Raw genomic sequence first — 14158 nt, 5'->3', positions numbered from 1 at the left:
AAGAAAGAAAGAAAGAAAGAAAGAAAGAAAGAAAGAAAGAAAGAAAGAAAGAAAGAAAGAAAGAAAGAGAAAGACCTTGCCCTCAAAGAGTTTTCAATTTAATAAAGGAAAGCTAGGGGAAGGAGAAAATATCCATTAGGGGTAGGATGTAAGGGAGTTGGCATGATGAAGAAGTCTGAAAGAGTGAAAACGGATGAGAAACATAGTTGGAAATCTATTTTAGTGCATTAAAGTGACCAAATTTATAACATGCATGGGGGCTGCTTCAAGTGGGCACTTCTCGCCTTATTCTTTGAACTATAGGTTCCTCATCTCTTCACATTTTTAGAACTAGAGAGGAATTATAATCAGGAATGATTAGGAATTTTATAGCAACCAATTAAAAAAAAACTATGAAATCTATAAATCTTAGAACCTGAAGCAAGCAGATGAAGCTGCTTCTTGCCTAAGTTTTGCACTTTTATAAGTTGCGTAGTGCTTTTCTACCATTTTATTGTCATGTTTTAAACCTAGAGTTTTCACTATTTTATCCCTTATATAATGTGACTCAGAGGGATTGATCTTGGCAACATATTCATGCAGAATCTCAAAGTTAAGGAGCCCCAGAGAACATCTAATTGAACCTATACTCAAACAAGAGTTTCCTTTACAGCATTCCCATCCAGTGGTCATCCAGACATGGCATGGTACCTGCCACTGATAAGAAGCTCACTATCTCTCAAGGAAGCTACAATTGTGAGGAAATGTTTCTTTACATTGAGCCTAAATCTGCCTCTCTGCACCTTCCATCTCTTGCTCCAACCTCTATCTTTTGGAACCAAACTGAATGAGTCCAATCCCATTTCTACATGATGACCCTTCAAATGCTTGAAGACAGCTATCATGTCTCCTATTTTCTCTTCTCCAGACTAAATATCCTCACTTCATTTAATTGATCTTCATGTTTATTTCCACAAAAAAGAAACTTCATATTATACCACTATCCCCAGCATTCCTTGGGTAACATTGGCCTTGAAGTTCATTTAGAAGATGAAAGATTGCAATTCAGGAGCTTGCAATTCTCCCCAAGCCTCTCACATTTTTTGTTGAGTAATAGTTTGTATGGTTCAGCGGCTATATATGACTCTGTTCCTGCCACCCATGTGTGCCTTATTTTCTTTTCAGCTAGATTAATTTTATTAGTTCACTTTTCTCATGCCATTTAATGCAGGAATTCAAGTAGGAGTTAATGTCTGATTTGTTGGATTTTATAGTTAGCATTGCTCAAGGACCAAGGTTTCTGTTTTCCATGTTGCTCTTGGCATGACCCCACATCCATCAGATCCCAGTGGCTCCCCAGCTGGAGAATGTGAAGCAGGCTTTGTTTTAATGTGGTAGCCAGGCAGTATGGCTGTTGAGGTCTCTAGTGCTTCAGGATATGTGCCTTAAAGCTGTGGCTTTCTGTTTCATATTTTTGTTGTGATAGTGGTTTCTCCCTCTTCAGGAATAAATCACTCGAGGACTCCAAATAGCAAGCAGCAACAACATATTCTGGTGTGTAGGGCTAAAGGAACTTGCTTTTGCAAACACAGAGTGCATATGTTAAACAAGGAAAGGTGGTAGAGACAGATGATGTGGGTTTCCTAGAGCTAAAAAAGTACTTAGAGATCATAAAGTCCAGCCCTCTCTAATAATAATAATATTTTGACCCCAGAAAGGTTAAGTAATTTTTCTCAAGGGCACACAAGGGCAAATCCTAGCAGAGTCAGGATTTGAATTCAGGGCCCCTGATTCCAGATATGGTTCACTTTCCATTACATGATAGGGAGTTGGTCAGGGGACCAAAGTCTTTGGATTTATTCTTTTTTAAAAATTTTAACAGCTTTTTAATAGTATTTTATTTTTTCCAATTAAATGTGAAGTTTTCAACATTCACTTTTATAAAATTTTGAGTTCCAAACTTTTTTTTTCTTCATCCCTCCTTCCCCTCCCCAAGATGGCAAGCAATTTTATATAGGTTATACATGTACAATCATATTAAACATATTTCCACAATTGTCATGTTGTGAAAGAAGAATCAGAACAAAAGGGAAAAACTATGAGAAAAAAAAAACAACAAAAAGGTGAAAATAGTGTGCTTTGATCTGCATTCAGACTCCATAGTTCTTTCTCTGGATGTGGATAGTATTTTCTATTATAAGTCTTTTGGAATTGTCTTAAATCATTGTATTGCTGAGAAGAGCCAAGTCTATCAAAGGTGATCATCGCACAATGTAGCTGTTACTATATACAATGTTCTCCTGGTTCTGCTCACTTCACTCAGCATCAATTCATGTAATTCTTAGAAAAAAAATTTAGAAGTATGTGTCTATTGCCAACTATGTGCCTAGCTCAGTGCTATGTTTAATTGAGAAAATGAAAAAAATACAAAGGATCCTTCTCCCCTCAATTATAGTGATAGAAATCACAATAATACCTCATATTACTGTAAGTTGGGTTTTTTTTAATGTTTTCACATACATAACCTAGATTTTATGTGAAACAACAAGCTCATGAGGAAAGCAGTGAAGATCATATACTTTTAAATCTATAGTTGAGTAAACTGGGACTCAATATTAAGAAGGGGGTTGTCATATCACAATGAAATCAAAAAATTAATCACGGCATAGTCTGGACTCAAAGCCAATTCTGTGATCTATATCCAGAGCTCACAGCTGAGTTGGAGACATACTGTGAAACTGACATATGGTTGATTGGTAGGTTGTTGGCCTTCATTCTCAAAGAGGACCAAAATGGCATCACTATGTTAGAGTCAAGTTTCAGTGTGTCTGCCTATGGCTGATCAGACCAAAATGAGCTTGGAATACTCTATCATAGGTCGGGCTATACAAATAATTCATGTGAACATTTGAGGTGGTTTCTTTAAATTTGTGCATACTGCATTTCCTTTGAGCTGTTTCAATTCTGCTTTGCTCATAGAGGACAATACCTTCTCTGATGTGGGCACACCATGCTGAATGGTCCTGTTCCAGTGTCTCCCATGTCACACAATCAATTCCAAAGTTCTTAAGAGGGACCTTGAGAGTGTCCTTGTATCACTGAATGCTTACCCAATATAAGTTCTCCATAAAATAGTCTTTTTAGCAAGCATATGTTTTTCATTTGAACAACATGACCAGCCCATCATAGTTGCACTCTCTGAAGCAGAATTTGAATGCTTGGCAATTTAGTTCAAGAAAGAACCTCAGTGTCTGGTATCTTATCGTGCTAGGTGATCTTCAGAATCTTCCTAAGACAATTCAAATGGAAGCTATTCAGTTTCCTGGCATGACACTGGTATACTGCCCAGGTTTACAGGGCATACAACGAGGTCAACACAACAGTTCTGTAAACGTTCAGTTTGACAGTCAATCTAATACCTCTTCTCTCCCATACTTTCCTTTGGAGCACCCAAACAGTGAGCAAGCTCTAGTAATGTGTGCGTCAACCTCATTATCAATGTGTATACCCCTGGAAAGTATGCTACCAAAGTAAGTGAACTTATCCACAGCGTTCACAACTTCTCCATTTGCTATAACCAATGATGGGGTGGTGGCTGATGGAGCACCTGTGTTTTCTTGGTGTTAATTGTTAGGCCAAAATTAGCACAAGCAGCAAAGAATCGATCCATACTTTGTTGCATCTCAGCTTCAGAGGCCACATTGACTGCACAATCACCTGCAAAGAGAAAATCATGCAACGACACTCCCTCCACTTTAGTCTTAGTTTGTAGCTTTTTCAGGTTGAAGAATTTACTATCAGTGTGGTAACTGACCTTGATGCCATGTTCTTCCTCACTGAAAGCGTTTGACAGCATGACTGAAAACATCATGCTAAATTTAAAGCATGGGAGCAAGGACACAGCCTTGTTTCCCTCCATTGTTGACTAGGAAAGCACAAGAGTCCATTATCCAGAACCTGGCCAAGCATACCATCTTGAAATTGACATATGAAGCTGATGAACTTCTCCAGGCAACAAATTTTGACATAATTTTCCATGAGCCCTCATGACTGATAGAATCAAAGGCCTTGGTCAGATCTATAAACATCATGTACAAACCTCTGTTCTGCTCCTGGCATTTCTTTTGGAATTGTCAGGCTGCAAACACCATATTGACTGTTCCTTGGCCCTTTCTAAAGCCACACTGTCTCTCAGGTAGATGTCCAGGTAAAGGATCAGCCTATTAAGGAGGACTCTGGCAAGAATCTTACCAGCAATGACTAAGAGAGAGACTCCTCTGTGATTGTCACAGGACAATCTCTTCCCTTTGCCTTTATAGAGATGGACAATGGAGGCATCCTTGAACCCCTGGGGGATAACTTACTCTTGTCATATAACCTAGAAAATTTCAGTCAGCTTCTGTATGAAAAATGAACCCCCTACCTTGTAAATAGAATCATCACCAGGTGCTTTGTCACACAAAAGGAGCCTAATGACATTCAAAACCTCTTCCTCAGTTGGAACTTCAGCTAGGGAGGCATTGACTTCAACCAAATGGCCTCAGCATCATCTGTGACTATGCTCCCACCATGATGAATCCTGGTGAGGTCAAAGAAAAATTTTATGAAGAACTGGAGATGAGAAAATAATCCTATGGCCTGGGTCGCCTGTGTACAGGATTGTGACAATAGCTCCCAACACACCTGCTGCTTCATCACTTGCCTTTTGCCACAGGACTTCAAGATAGGTAAAATGGCAAAACGGTATGGGTGATGTCTTTTTATTTGTGCATAAATTGGATTTAAGTGAGGCAGAGTTGCACGAAGTCATCAGCCTCACTCTCTCCTCCAGAGTCATCACAGTCCAATGGCAGGACAGAATCAAGATGACTGGTGATGGCTCAAGGTGCAGTGGATGACCTTGGTGTCTTTGATGTCTAACCAAGCTCTAAGCACTCCACAGTGCCTGCTACAGCTGCCTTCATGGCCATTGGAACAAATTGTTCTCATCCTCCCATTCCACCAGAGGAAGTCTTCACATGCTTGGGGTAGACACCTCCCTGACTCACCAACAGGTCTGAGACCCCTTGGTTATCCTCAACCTGGTGTAGCCCATCTGCTGAAACGGTTTACCAGGGTGTGGACACTATGTATGCTACAGCTTCTCGGAGCCATGTGTGAGAGTCAGGTGGAACAGGTGGAAAGCAGTCCACAGCTGAGAAAAGCTCACAGCTGAGTTAGAGACATACTGTGAAACTGACATATACTAAAACATAGAGAGAATAATGTGTGGTTATTGATTGTGTATTTTCTCTCAGAAAAAGGGGAAATCAACAAGACCTAGAGTGTTCAGTAAAAACTTACAGTACCATGGTCTTAGAAGCATCATCTTCAGTGTCATCTAGTCTAACCCCTAAAGGATGTATCCTTTCTATGGTATCACCAACAAGCAATCAGTCACCCTCTGCTTGAAAACCTTTTATGGATGATGGATGAAAATGATAGTTTCCATTGTTGGTCAACTCTAATAGTAAGAGCATTTCTATTTAGATTGAGCTGGATATTGAGATCCTTATAATATCCACTTAATTTTTCTAGTTCTACCCTCTAGGGCAAAGCAGGGTAAATCTAGTCTATTTTTGATTAGACAACCTTTCAGATTATGAAAGTGATGAATCATAAGCAGAATTTTGAAGGATGGGTAGATTTATGTAACAATAATAAAATGATGGTGGCCTCAACAGTCATAGCAAAGTTTGGAAGGGAATAGGGGCTGGTGGGAATCTTTTTTTTACTGTACTTCAAGATTCATTCCTCCAACTTTCCAAATAGAAGTGAACTCCTCAAATTAACCTTTATTTGTACTGAGTAAAGAAAGGCTCTCGAGTCTGGTATGGTTACTATTTAGCCTACTAGACTTATAGGAAAATGAATGTATTCTAATTTGCAGGAAGAAAAGTTGATCAAGAATGGGAAAAGTAGGGGCAGTTAGGTGTCGCAGTGGATAGAGCACTGGCCCTGGAGTCAGGATGATTTAAGTTCAAATCCAGGCTCAGACACATAACACTTACTAGCTGTGTGACTCTGGGCAAGTCACTTAACCCCAATTGCCTCACCAAAACAAAAAAGTTTCTTCCCCCTCAAAGCAATGCAGAAAATAAGAAATAGAGCTGAAAAATGGATGAAGATTCCTCAGTTTCTTATCCATATCTTTTTTCATAAATGATAATAACTGTATACCTCAAAATATTTTTTTACTCTTAAAAAGACTGTCCTAAACAATGATAGATACTTTTCTGAAGACATTGACTGTTATAAGATAAACCCAATCTATTATTGTTTTCATCTACACTAGTCTGTCATAAACCACAGTAACAGCAAATGCTTTTCAATATTTCTACCATCAGTATTGAAGTATTTGGATATATTTTACATATTTGTTGGAGGTTTGTGTGGGAGGGAGCACCAGTAGGCTTTCATGTTATTCCATCTCATTACAAGTTGCTTAGCTTAGTTCACAACCCAGTCCAAATTTGGGTGTGAATAATTTAGTCTTCCTCCCTTCCCAATTTTATGAAAGCACTGAGGAAAGAGGCCTTTGGCAGATATCATTATATTGTCATTTCAATATTGCATAGGCAGACAGTTTGGATATTACACAGACTGAATTGGAGACAGTGAATGGAGACAGTCTGTAATTGACTGGGCATCAGAGAATGAGTAAAAAAAAAATTCTTCCTCTAAAATTAAGAATGAAAAAGCTAGGTTGTAAAGTAAACTGAGTCTCATAGGATTTGTGGTCTAGTATCTTTGGTTTTTGGAACCAATATTCTATCTTGATTCATCTATGGAAATAGGATTTAGAAAAGTTCACTCTACTTACTTATCCACAGGCACAGATTGATAGTGGAATTTGTTTTAGTTCTAGTGAAAATCAGTCCTGTTTCTTTTATTTGCCTTTCACAGTTTGCAAAATAAAGTTTTCAAAGCGTGAATGATAACCATCATTGTGGTTATACTCAGAAGCCTCCAGCAACCTGGGCAGGGGAATCCATTTCCATAGGACCTCTCTGGCTGCTTTTCTTCTTTATGAGCTGGACCACCCTAAACTCTAATGGAGAAGAGAAGGACAGAGGTTCCTTCCCTCAGGAAAGGGATTCACTCAGACTGGCTTCTGTTTATGCTTTAAGCAGAAATTAGATCTCCTAGGTGGGTGGAGTCCTGCCCAAAATTGAGGAGCATGTGCCTTGAGGGCTGTCATCAATCTCATTAATCAATTATATTCTTCAAAGACTGGCTCACCTTAGTAGAAGTTGGGTCTTTAAAGAAAACAGAAGGAAAAAGGGTAGATCACAATTAATAATTAGTAATTATTATAATGATATGATATAATATTAATTCCTCTCAATATTAATATTATTAGTATGATTATGATTATTATGAGTTACAGTCTATAAATATGCCCAGGAGGAAGTATCTCAAATCATTAATCCCTCCCACTTCAAGGACATCATTCCAACAAAAGAAGGATTGTGGCTTAAAAGACTTATTTTGCAGCTCTTACATGGGAAAAGTAAAAAGCCAGCTGGGGGGTATGATGAGGAAGAGTAGCTTGTTCCAAATGGAAAAGATGAAGAAGGGATGTGAAATATTCAACCACTGATTTTTATTTTAAAAGAAAGGAATTCTCATCAATCTAGCCACTAATGTATTGAGTGTAAGCTGAAAAAAATGATAATCAAGTCCTGCTACTTAGGATTTCATGTAATAAAGAAAAGACTTTAATAAGTATTGAAACAAATCAGATCACCACACACTTCTGGGAGAAATGATCTAATTCTGAACCTACTAGTTTCAACATGATTTGAATATTAAAAATAGTTTTCACTCAGTAGTACACATTTATAATAGATACATTAGATGTCAGAGTTGGGGCAAATAGGTGGCTCAGTGAATAGAGTGTCAGGCCTAAAGTCAGGAAGACTCATCTTCCTACATTCAAATCTGGCTTCAGACACTAGCTAGCTATGTGGCCCTGGGCAAGTCACTTAATCCTGTTTGCCTCAGTTTCCTCATCTGTAAAATGAGCTGGAGAAGGAAACGGCAAACCATTCCAGTATATTTGCCAAGAAAACCCCGAAAGGGATCATGAAGAGTCTGGCATGACTCAGTGATAAAATGTTAGAGCTGAGATAAATCTTAAGGTCTTTTTAGTCCACCTCTTTTCCTCTCAAACTGACTTGTATTTAACTACCTTGCATAGTCCCTGACACATAGTAGGTGCTTAATAAATGTTTATTGATTGATTATTTTTATTGCTATTTGTGTCTTTACACTGTATATATGTATTTTTTGTACTTGTTATCTTCCTCCATTACTCTTGGAGAGTAGGGATTGTTTCATTCTTTGTATTTGTATCCCCCCTCCCGACTCCCCCCTCTCTCCCCCACAACAGAGCCTGTTTCACAGATCACTATGTTTCTTAGGGTGCAACAATAAAAGTTACAAATGGCATTGCAAGTATGCAGCATTGCTGGTATATGAAGGTGTGGTGATAGTTTTCTTTTGTTTTTAATCATTTTAATCATCATTCCTGATGAATTTGGAGGATGCAGTTATGGCCACAGGAGTTTATTAGATCTTTGCCTTTAGGAAATAGTTATTCCTTGATTCATTTCCTAAGTCTGACATGATAATTTAGAAGCTATTACCATATAAGTATATTCTGGGTTGTTTTTCCCTAGGTGTTATTTTTTTTTACTTGTGAAATTTATTTACTCCTTTGGAGCTATCTCTATTAGTCAAAAAGCATTTATTAAGTGCCTATTATGTGTCACGGACTGTGCAAGATGTTTGTGATTCAAAGACAGACAATGAAACTGTCCTCCCTTCCCTTATATTCTATTGGGAGGAAACAATGTGTAATATAACATGTATATATATGTATGTCTGTGTAGATTGCTGCATGTGTGTATGCACACATGGTATAAATGTGTAGTAATTTTCAATGGGAGACAACTATCCATGTGTGAGATTTGGTTCTTATAAAAGGTGCACTTGAACTGAACCTTAAAGGAAGCTAAGCAATATATGAAGTGGAGACGAAGAGAGAGAACATTCTAGGCATGAGGGATGATCTGTGCAGAAGAACCTAGAGGGATGAATAGCCTGCATGGGAAACAGCAAATGGGGTTATTTATCTGGAATGTAGAGTTCATGAAGAGTATTGTGTAATGAACCCGAAAAGGTAGGCTGAAGCTATGAAATTGAGCAGAATGTGCCTTAATTTGGTATACTTTCTTATTCCATTTGCCCAGTGGGAATGTTTTCATATTCAACACTGAGGTGATCTTTAGGCTCCTTTATGTACCTCTTTCTCCTTTTTCACTTCCTTTTGTTTCCTAACTTTCTACTAGTTTTAACTGTTTCTTTCCTGATCACTCTGTTAACCAGTTCATTTGAAATATGTGTTTAAAATATTTCTCAACCTTTGATTAATTTTTATTTTACCATCCCTTTCTCTTTTTTTCATTCTGTATATTACTTTGCACTCACAGATCCAGAAAGTGCTGTTATTAAATTGTTCTGTAAACCATGTTTTAACATTTCAGGGAAAGAATGCTTCTGAAGGGTATAACATAGGAGTAATGATAACATTTTAATAATGGATTTTTTTCTGGTGACTTATAATAACAGATATTTTTGTACCTGAACTTTTCCCTGCTTTTGTTTCTTTCATCTACAATTCATTTTCTGGGGATAGAAGCAAGAGCCATTAATCTCAAGTTCTAATCTTTATTAATTTGGAGATGTTTTTTAATAAAGATATTATTTTATTCAAATTAGCAATTGAAGATTAAATTTTCCAGTGAGATATTTGACATAGTCTCTCATTTTATCTTTGTGGACAAAATGGAGAAAAAATGGACTATATAGCTGCATTGTTAGGTGGATTTGGAACGGATGGAACAGATGGACATATAGAGGAATCATTAATGGGGTAATATAATTTTGGAAGCAGATTTCTAGTAGAGTGCCCCAAAGATTGTCTTGATGACTTAGATGATGGCTTAGTTGACTTTCTTGCCAAATTTACTGATGTCACAAAGCTTGAAACATCAAGCTTTATTCATTTGAGTAAAACATCAAATGACTGCGCCAACCTATGTGTTAGAAAAAGGAAAGGGAATAAGCATTTATTAAGTACCTACTATAAACCAAGAACTGTGCTAAGTACTTTATAAATATCTCATTTGATCCTCACAACAATCCTGTGACATAGGTGCTATTATTGTCATTTTACAGCTAAGGAAACTGAGGCAGACAGTGCTTAAGTAACTTTCCAATGTTCACACAACTAGTAAGTGTCTAAACTGGATTTGAATTCAGGTCATACTGGCTTCAAGAACAGTGATCTATATATACACCACACCATCCAGATGCCCAATGTTGGGCAATTGTTTTACTTTCAGGTTTATAATTACTGGACTTCATGATAAGCACATTTTTTTTCACATTTTAAGATGTTCTACCAAAGAAACATTAATACAACTAATTTCCCTCTCCTTACTTTTTTTTTCCTTTTTCTGTAGCTTGAAGGGAGCAGATGCTGGCAATGGGATCAGAGTATTTGTACCAGATATCGGAATGTTCATTGCTAGTTTGACCACATGGCTCGTTTGCAGAAATATTGTACAGAAGCCAATGCCAGAAGATGCAGCCCAGTACAACATGCAGTTTGAAAATGAAGAAATGGTATTCTTCCTTTATGTATTTCCTTTCACCTTTCCTGATTTTTAAAAATGAAATTTTTTTGAAATTGGGAGAATATATAGACAACTTTATCAAATGTCATCTAAAATTATTGACTTTGGATATATATCAAATGTAGTCTTTTAGCCAAATTGGCCTGGAGCTCTTAGATGCTGTAAAATCTAATGTTTGTATAGGATGAGGAAAACATAGTGTATTTACTAAGAGGAATGTATTTCCTCTTAGAACATAGGCACTTCAGTTTTGGGTCCATTATGCTTAGAATGGGATATCTGACTGGGGCGTGTTTGGGTTTGCTTTAAATCACGCAGTTGCTCATGGAAGTTGACATTTATATATTTGTCTAGAAAAAAGATTGGGAAAAAACCAAAGGACTCACCAAATCTTATGTTATTTCATTAGTAGTTGCTTGATTATCTGATACTTTATAGGGGTAAGTATCTGTTTCATTATTTAGAGCTCTTACTTTTATTTCTCAACCTTGTAATGGAACACAGGCAATGTTAGGGGCTATAGGAAAAGCTTCCTGATGTTTGGTGAGATAACCCATAAATGCATTATTATAGGGATCCAGGGAGCCCCTGGATAGTATAATATAAACATTTGAGTGACTGTGTAACTTTACATGATTAATTGTCATCACCTACTATCATAAGAATTATGAGATTTTACATATACACACATATGTATATGTGTGTATGTGTGTGTATATAAAACAGAAGTAGGAAATCAGTTTTGAGTTGTATATTTTGTATTGCCTTAGAACTGTAAAAGTTTGTAATGCAGTTAAATGTGACAGAAGCTTGGGCATATAAATCATTACTGATGCAGTTTGGGGTTGCTGGGAACCCCAAAATGTCAGGGTACGATGCGACATCCACCTGCAATGAATTCACACACTCAAACCTTCTTCCAGCCAAAAGACAAAGTTTATTGCAAAGTCAATAGAAGCAGGTCAGGGTTCTTAGGGAATCTGCAACCTAATGGGGGTGATGCTTAAAAATGCAAAGGAAGTATCTGGATGGGATTAATGAGTGGTCTGTATACCACAGGAACATCAAGTAAGCTAATTTTGTGATCTAGGCTGGTTCCCTTGGGCAGAGGCTTCAGTGATCTGGGCTGCTGAAATGTATGGGAAAATTCAGGGACTGGGTTGTTTTCAAAGACATGGTCTTTTCCTTTTAGGGGTCCAAGTCCCATCACTTCATCAGGTGAATCTAAAGTTTTATTAAAAATCAAAATCATGCAGCAAATTTTCATGAGGGAATAATTTTAATTGTACAAAATATTCCTTAGCTTTTGAGAAAGACACATCCCTATCATATATATATATATAGTATGTATGTATGTATATGTATATATGCACACATATATACATACATACATATATGTTTGTGTATGTGTGTGTATAATCACTATGAACCAAACCAGTGTATTCTCTCAATTGTGCACCAAAAAAAAAAAAAAAAAAAAAAGATGGATTTGAAAATCACAATGCCTCAGGGCAGCTAGATGGCGCAGTGGATAGAGCATTGGCCCTAAAGTCAGGAGGACCTGAGTTCAAATCCCGCCTCAGACCAAACACTTGACACTTACTAGCTGTGTGACCCTGGGCAAGTCGCTTAATCCCAATTGCCTAAAAAAAATTAAAAAAAAAGGAACAAGAAAAAAAAAAGAAAATCACAGTGCCTGCTAGTCTTTCCACCATTGCATCAGGTGTAGCCACAGATGAGGCTTAGTCACCTTTTTCAATTTAAAAATAGATTTCCATGGACCAATTGCATAGCACATAGTATGTATTTAGTAAACATTTATTGAAAACTGAATAACTTAGAGGATGAAGCAATGTATTCGATTCATATTAAGGACATTTCTAAGCCAATTGCACTGAAGAGAAAATGAATGTAGATTTTCCCTTTATAAAAAAAAAAGATAAAGAAATTGTTTTGACAGTAAGGCTAGAGATAGGGACCTAATGTGCTGTGGATAGAAAACAAAGACATTTGTTTTTATTTTAATTTCAACATTTGTCTCTCAAAGTTGTATTGTTGAGTTAGCAGCTCTTCTACAAAATGAAAGCAGCATCAAAGGAAGAGGCAATTGTCTCTGTGTGTGGGAGGCTGACAAGTCACTTGAAGGGCCAAATGCAAAAACACTGGATGGAACTTCATCTTTTTTCTCTTCTTAGGGTTTAAAATGAAGTATAATTTAAATTGGCTGCCCCAGGCTTTTCAGACATTTGTGAGTAAATCTGTATAGAACTGTGCCAACTTCAAGGCCCATTTATTTCTAATGGGAAGTAATCTGTTCAATCCATATATACTTCCATCTGAAACTCCTAAAGATTGGTGCATTTCCCGGGGATTCAAGAATTCCTCTAAGTCAGGCACTCAGTGTATGCCCAGATTTTTGCTGAAATAAAGCCAGACTTCGTTCTCCATTGCAACTAGATTTTCAGGACGTAAAAGATTCAGAAAAATCAGTTCCATTTTTTTAACCCGGCCAACAGACTGGAACCTGATTTAAGGGCATAATTAGGTGAAGCTGCACCTTTGTAGTAAAATGCCAGGGAATGTATTGGCAGACTTCCCTCTTGAAAAGGTGATAGAGGTGGATAATATGGTGAAGTATGCAGGCACTGTGGCCTCCTCGGCATCTCGTTACTTCAGTTCTGTCTCCTTACCCTGGAACTGAGTTATGTCTGTCATTCATTCCCTTTCTCTCTACCACTGGCTTACATACAAGGGCTTCTATGAGTGCCCAAGTTTGGGAGCATTCTGGGATGGCTCAGAAGAAATTGAACAGCTGGAGTACCTATTTCTCAGGGTTATTGTGAGAATCAAATGAGATATTTGTAAGGTACTTGCACTTATTAAAAGCTTCTTACCTTCCCCCTTTCCCCTTTATTTGACTCTGCTAAATCAAATACTATTTTGTATAAAACTGATACAATGGGATAAACTGTCACATTCCTTATACTTCTCACTGAGTTATATAACTATGAAGATGTAGTCTTCTGCAGAAAACTGTCAACAGTGCTTGCTAATTTGCTTTTCAAGAAAAACCTTGTTAGGTCACTTTCATAAAGATTTTATATGATCAAGGAAGCAATCACAAAAGTTTTCATTAACCTAGTGAGGCTCTGAATCTAACTGTATCTCTATGAGTGATCTCTTCTCCTATAGAAAGACTAGTTAGAGCTCTGAACTGTGCCATTCAGATAAAACATTTACCTGAATTTTCCCTCAAATGCTAAAACAGCATAAGCTCTTTAGCCTCAGCTGGGGACAATGCCTCTGCATAATGCCTAAATTTGTATTCCAAATCCTCACACTGATCAGTTTCATGCTGGTGATGATTCTTGCCCTCTGGGGATCTGAACACACACACACACACACACACACACACACACACACACACACACACA

General features: G+C 37.4%; 1 protein-coding gene across 5 annotated transcripts in view; it reads left to right on the top strand.

The window, feature by feature from the left end:
* The window catches only part of LOC114031886 (piezo-type mechanosensitive ion channel component 2), a 527965-nt gene that overhangs the window by 301286 nt on the left and 212521 nt on the right, over positions 1-14158 (top strand). For all 5 annotated transcript variants that reach the window (XM_027847078.1, XM_027847079.1, XM_027847077.1 and 2 more), the window contains exon 5: positions 10551-10713. In XM_027847078.1, coding sequence (XP_027702879.1) covers positions 10551-10713 — 163 coding nt within the window. The remainder of the gene's footprint in view (positions 1-10550; positions 10714-14158) is intronic.

This window comes from Vombatus ursinus, unplaced genomic scaffold (assembly GCF_900497805.2).
Source record: "Vombatus ursinus unplaced genomic scaffold, bare-nosed wombat genome assembly UNPS02015255.1, whole genome shotgun sequence".
Classification (NCBI taxonomy): domain Eukaryota; kingdom Metazoa; phylum Chordata; class Mammalia; order Diprotodontia; family Vombatidae; genus Vombatus; species Vombatus ursinus.
The sequence above is the reverse complement of the archived record's forward strand: the minus strand, read 5'-3'. Positions and strand labels throughout refer to the sequence as shown.